Genomic DNA, 6,439 nt, shown 5'->3' with positions numbered 1-6,439 from the left:
ATCCAAATTTATTTTAGTCTTGGTGATTCTGTTGCACATTTATCTTGACGCGAAAACTTTTCATGTTATTTTGCCCTTATGGCTTGAGCTCTGTTTTTGGTCTGCGAAACACTAGCATTAAAGGATTCTCGATACAAAAGGTTTCTTTATTTTATATTTACATAGGATTGGGGATATAGATGGAATGAGTAACAAATATAACTGTTGTAGACTAAAGCCCAAATGGTTTCTGTTAGCGTTGTATATCTATCTCATTGTGCAAAAACGTTTCCAATTTGAATCCGGTATCATCCTGAATCTTAATAAATGTTCATTCTATACAAGTCTTACTAAGCTCAGCCCACGGAGTAGAAGCACGGAGTAGAAGTGAATGCGTGATGAACAAATAGTCAAGATAGCTGAGTTTAGCTCAGGTTCTTCACTCCTCAAGCCTTTCCATGAGCGCGTCTCTTTGTGAGTCCGAATTCCTTTGCCAGTTCTTCCTCACCCTTGATTAAATAACCCTCTTCTACGATGACATTAACCAAGCTGTTCAAACACTTTGCTATTTACTTTATATGATAAAGGAATTTATAATTTAAGTTCATGTTAAACATATTGTCAATGCAATTGCACTAGTAATACAGGTGTGTTACATAAATATATCCTAGTTTATCAATGTAAAGTTCAATGTTTGGTATATATCTACAAATTACAAATCAGAATGAGCTTTTAATTGGCAAGAAGGAAAGTGTTTAAATCACATGAAAACAGTACGGAAACTTTGGAACGGTGTAGTGCTGAACAAGGGGCTAATAGATGCGAGGGCCCTGAAAACGATTTTATTGCTGTGCGTCGAGAGTTTTATATTTTAATCGGTCTACAAAGAATATGTTTTATTCTTCTGTTTTTAAGGGTGGCCAAGAGGGGAGGTCCAACGTTATATAACAATATCAAACTAAGACGAGTATATATCTATACCTAAAAGCCCTAGCCCTAAAACCCTAGTGCTCGACTGACGACTGATAGTATAACAGTGGTACTGCCAGTTTCAGCAGTAAACTCGAACAATTCGTCACTTCTTTCAGGAATCATATTATAGACTCTCCAGCTAATAATCGCGTCACTGACTTCGCCAAGTATAGCAGTCTTAATCGCACACCCCGCCGCTGAGTTTTCGGCGTGCGATGAATCCACTGTAACCTTTGGACCATTGCCGAATGCTTTGGTCTCCGCTGCGGCAATTCCAGCCTCACTCGCCTCCTCCCACCATGAGCGCTGGATGTTAAATGAGCAGCCGTACGGCCCCGAGATTCGAAGAAGAAAACAGACGTGCAGCCGTTTACGCCGACCACAGCCAGCCGTTCGTCAGAATCCACAGACAGCTTTTTGCCCATTTCGACCTCGTCTGGTGCATCAGAATAGCCATGACTGGACTCGAATCTTCAAGATTTATACCGTCCCCCCCTTTTTTTACGACACAGGCAGTGAGATCGCGCCGTTTTGGGCTGGAATGGCTCGTTTGTGGAGCTCATTAAGAGAATATTGGGGTATCATAACAGTTGTGATAACGCCGCCATTGTTCTGGTCAGTGCGCGAGGAAATAGAGCTACAATGGGTGTCTTAGTTAGCAAAGATTTGTACGCAAAGATAAGTCATGATAAATTCCTTAGTAATATTTTGGTCAAGGTGGGAGGAACCTTACTTGTGGTTGAACCTACCCTGCGAGTGCAAGGCCGCCGAATTTTCAAGGCCTGCAGCGCCTAGAATCGCAGTAGGGACGTTGGAGAAGCGCATTGTAAGTGAGGAATGAAATCAGGTTTTAGTCTAAGGTTGAAACGATATATTAGGTAGTATAAATGTACTGCGGAAATAATGCTTGGTAGTTTGTGATAAATAATCAGCTTATGTTAATTAATAATAAAAAGAAACGCTTCCTGGCACAACGAAGTCGAATGTTTGGTTTGTATAACTACGAAACCCAGCTGTACGCTCAACTTGCTCTACCATTATGTCAAATGTCATTGAGCCATTAAAGACTCAGCCACGACTTACTAGACCGGGCGACCCAGAAATGGCCAGGCCCCTAAAGTGGTTTCCTTACTTTTTTCTTTAGTCTGCAAAAACAACTTAACCACTTATCCTATTATAGCCAAATTTAATACCTCTTGAACGGTATAGTTCTATACCTATGCCATAAATAATGGCTACGTCATTAATTAATTTGTAATTTGGGATTTTTATTCTTTTTAAACGTTAAACAAAAAATGTAAAATTGTAAAAGACATTACAATACGTAACCGCACGGGCCAACTACACATGACTCACCTACTCAATCGATGGTATAAGACAAGAAGGACATTGAGAAGCTCATCTCTAGACTGTTAGATAGTTTATGCACAATATACCTACCTTTATCGTATAATAACGTTCCGTTAATCGATCAACATAACCAAAGGCGTATTAACACCCTGCTTAGAATTACATTAAAAATATATTATTTGATTTTCATTTCTTTGTTTCAATAGGAATATTTTCTTTTCCTATTTTTAAATAAATAACGTTCACACAATTTAATATATCCTTTACTTACATATTTTAATATTTAATGTTTAAAAGATTAAACGATAGATCAAACTTTATAAATACGGATTAATTATGGTTTAGATCTTATGGCTATTTCTATAATTATCTTCGCAGTTTGTATCCAGTTTCTACAAAAAGAAAGAGAAGATACAAGTATAATAATAACGTGGCCAATTTTAGTGGTACAAATATGAACGCTACACCGTTAAAAAGCCGTTATTTGTGTTTTATATTTGCATTAAATTTGGCTTTAATCGGGTAAGTGGCTGACCTTTTATTGCAGATTAAAAGACAAACGTGAGATGACCATCTCCGGGTCTCTCGGCCTAGCATGGCTAGCTTACTGTTTGTCATAAAATCTAAAGCCAAATCTAAAAATAAAAGGTCGCAGACCATTCTCTACGGATTAAAGGACTTCGTCCCGCGTGCGCGAACTAGTAAACAAACCTTAGTCCCCGCTTTATCCTCAATTGACAGGGAGCCCATAGGACTACCATAACTATTTACTAGGGCAGTTTAGGGCTATACCTTGTATATTGCTAAACGATTCATTAAACTTGAAGGGCCTAATACTCGCCGCAGCCATATAACCGGCTTGCTAAACCATTACGTGGCTCCTTCCGTCGGCTGCAGTATCGATAATAATGAATGAGTGTTAGTAAACTTCCTTCCATGTTAGCCTAGGTCTCTCGTACGGTATCTTTCTACGCAGTATATCGTGGGGGGAAATTGTGGAGGACGTGGCACAGCACGCTTGCCGCACATCATGAATAAGTAAGCAAAGAATAGCCCGTCATACCCCTTGAGCAGCGGCGCCAACCTTTGACCTGAGGACTTTCGCTACTTAGCAACCTTACCAATTCTTGACTATTTGGTGTGGCATCTAAACAATATCCCACCAGAGGTTAAAATATCTATCGCTGTTTGGCAAAAGGAGCAGCAGTTTATTTTGGATGCATTATAAATATGCAACCAGGACCATTCAGAATGCAAACGACAAGTCGGATGTGAGTTTCGTCTCCATTGTTTCCAACTGCCTATCGAAATTCGCCTGTGTAAGTTCCATATCAACTAATAACTAAACGGTTCCACGCAGATTTACGCAGACAAATTCAATGTCAGCAATTTGCTGGCATCGGTCCGATTTCGGCTGCTGGATTTCGAATCACGCTGCATTCAAGATTCAAACCTTGACGAGGTATATGTCGCCCTCAGCTACGTCTCGCCTGCAGCCCACATGGGTTTCTTCCGCCTTAGCACAAAGCACATCGATACCATGTATACCACGGGGCTTGTCGACAATGTTCTGTCTGAATTGCCTCAGTCGATCTCTGATGGTATTGACTTTGTCAAAGCCCTGGGAGAGAAATATCTATGGGTTGACGCGTTGTGCGTAATTCACGACGACCAGCATGAGATGTCACAATGTGGAAGGCTCATGACCTCTATTTACCGCGGATCATACCTCACTCTTGTCGCAGCATCCGAACCCGACGCAAGCTCTGGCCTTAGTCGCCGGGCTTATGTTTCAACCCACTGCCAAGGGCCAGGCCAAACACAAGAGTTGAACAGCTATCTGCCCCAATCCGCCTACAAGAAAAGAGGCTGGTCTTTGGGGGAGATTGTTCTGTCCCGAAGGATTGCCGTGTTCGTAGCCGATCGGCTATTCTTTTCCTGTCAAAAGTCACAGCGAAGCATCGACACACCTCTGGAGCTGCCAGTGTTCTGCCTCAAATCACAGGATAATTGAACGCTTTCTGTACCTCCTCCATTCTCTGGCTTTCTTCCGTCGCTATCCGTATATCTGAACCTTTTCGAGGAATGTTCAAAACGCAAAATCGGCTACGAAGCAGATGCTCTACGAGCTTTTGCGAGTCTATCTCACCCTTTAAATGTTGGAATCACAGGAAATGTCATCCATGGCCTCTTTTCAGAATATCTTGTCAATGTTATGATGCTTTTCATGTCGCCATAGGTTGATTTATTTGAGGCTGGGGTACGATGCTTTACATGTTGTACAATTATTTCGGAATATTAATAACTACTAAAACAATTTCGGGCCGTGGGGTCCCAGAATCGGAGATGTGCAACGAGTATTCAATCCTCCCTCTCAATGCAAGCCACCCATCACGTCATCACCAGTCTTGCTTCATGATTTCGGTTTTCAAAGTGAGGAGAAAATATGAAGGTTGCGATCTAGTCTTTTTTTAAAAAGGAAATCAAAGACAGAAGAAATCTATTAGTCTATAAGTATCACCCCACGAACCTAGTTGACCTCGATAAGAGTCGACATGAGCTGCTCCTTGTCCCTGACCAGCGACTCCTCCAGCCTCAGCAGATGGATCCCATACTTCTCCTGGTTCCTCAGCCCAGCACCAACAAGATTGCTAAAGTCAAACACGTTAGCCAGCAGCTGGAACGCCATGCCGAATTGGAACACGCCCGCCTTCTGCGCCTCCTGAAACGTGTACCTGACTGCCTCGACGTTTTTGCCGCTGACCTTGGACAGATCGGCAGCCATCTCGTCGCAGTCCATGGCCAGACCCAGCTCGACGATCTCCCCGTTGAACTTTTCAGGGTTCATCAGCGCCGCTGCCGCGTACCGGCCGATGTCGGAGGCGTCTGTGTGGGCAATCTTGCGCCCGGCGTCGAGGACGTGATCCAGAATGCCCTGGGGCATGCGCGGGAAGTTGTAGGCGTTCTTGGGCGTGAAGATGTCAAAGTGGATGTAGGCCGGGTGCAGGATCGTCCAGCTCTTAAAGCCGCCGTTCTTGACGACCTCCTGGATGCCGTTCTTGTTGACGTAGTACTGATGCAGCCCGATGCTCTTGGTGTACTCTGACTCCAGGATCGTCTTGTCGCCTGAGCCGATGGCGGTTGAGGCGACGATGGTCTCGACGCCGGCGCGCCTTGCGCCCTCGACAACGCTCTCGGCCTGCTTGATCTCGGTCTCGGACATGAAGGTGTTGAGAAAGACACCCGAAGTGCCCTTGGCAGCGGCATAGACGGCTTCTGCGTTGACGGACTCGCCTTCGAAGAGCGTCACTCCCTCGGCCTTGAGGATGGCTGGCAGAGGTTTGTTGACATCTCGGACTAGTGCGTGAACTTTGGCACCGGATTTGAGCAAATGAGTGATAACCCACTGGCCTTGACCGCCGGTTGCTTGGATGACGAGGAATGTGGACATTTTGAAGGTTATGAGAGTTTTGTGTGGAGGTTTGTTGGTTTAGATGGAAAGTCAGGTGAGTGTATTTCGTGAAGGTTTTTGTATGCCGCTGCAAGTTGTTGTCTGCTTTAAGTTGTCTGATAATGTTCTGACCCCAAAAATCAAAATATGGTCGGATTTCACGATGCATTATATGCTTCAAAATCTGATGCCAATATCCCTCCCTCTACTGCGTACGAACGCGGATTAGGAAGTTCAAACCTTGGCTCACATCGTTCATGCACCCCGAAAGAAGGCTTAGCAATCCGACACAAACTCCTGTAGTGTCTCGGCCAAGGCTGATTGGTTGCTAAGTGAAGTACCTTCTCCATCTGGTTAAGACTGATTTGCTAATCACAATGGCGCATATGCTTATACCCTGCCCATTGCTTACCACTTGCTAGGGTTTGTCAGCTTTCTCGGGTCTGAAAATTCCTTGGTTAAGCTTAACTCCATGACTGCCCTTAACTCCTTATGCTTAATGGCGAGCAAGTGCATGCCCTTGGCCGAATTGATTGATAACCCATCCCACCTTGACAATCCACGTTCTTGGCATTGAATACGTGTTTGTACTCTGCATCCTACATGCCGACGAACATTGTCGTCAATATCGTCGTCATCGCAAACAAAAAGGGAAGAAAACAAAAAAGAAAAAAAAGAAATTCTGTA

At 43.7% G+C, this 6,439-nt stretch overlaps 2 protein-coding genes across 2 annotated transcripts; one reads left to right on the top strand and one right to left on the bottom strand.

The window, feature by feature from the left end:
• Positions 1-3,331: 3,331 nt before the first annotated feature.
• PgNI_11815 (uncharacterized protein) lies at positions 3,332-4,315 on the top strand (the record flags this gene model as incomplete). The annotated part of the gene is made up of 3 exons (XM_031131779.1): positions 3,332-3,339; positions 3,542-3,620; positions 3,662-4,315. The coding sequence occupies 3 exons, from the start codon at positions 3,332-3,334 to the stop codon at positions 4,313-4,315; spliced, it is 741 nt and encodes a 246-aa protein (XP_030976524.1).
• A 516-nt stretch (positions 4,316-4,831) lies between these two features.
• On the bottom strand, positions 4,832-5,752 carry PgNI_11814 (uncharacterized protein; the record flags this gene model as incomplete). The annotated part of the gene is made up of 1 exon (XM_031131778.1): positions 4,832-5,752. One exon carries the CDS (start codon positions 5,750-5,752, stop codon positions 4,832-4,834), a length of 921 nt encoding a protein of 306 aa, XP_030976521.1.
• Between the last annotated feature and the right edge of the window lie 687 nt (positions 5,753-6,439).

The sequence above is a fragment of the Pyricularia grisea genome (genome assembly GCF_004355905.1).
Source record: "Pyricularia grisea strain NI907 chromosome V map unlocalized Pyricularia_grisea_NI907_Scaffold_10, whole genome shotgun sequence".
NCBI classification, from domain to species: domain Eukaryota; kingdom Fungi; phylum Ascomycota; class Sordariomycetes; order Magnaporthales; family Pyriculariaceae; genus Pyricularia; species Pyricularia grisea.
This window is presented reverse-complemented; position numbering and strand designations above follow the sequence as displayed.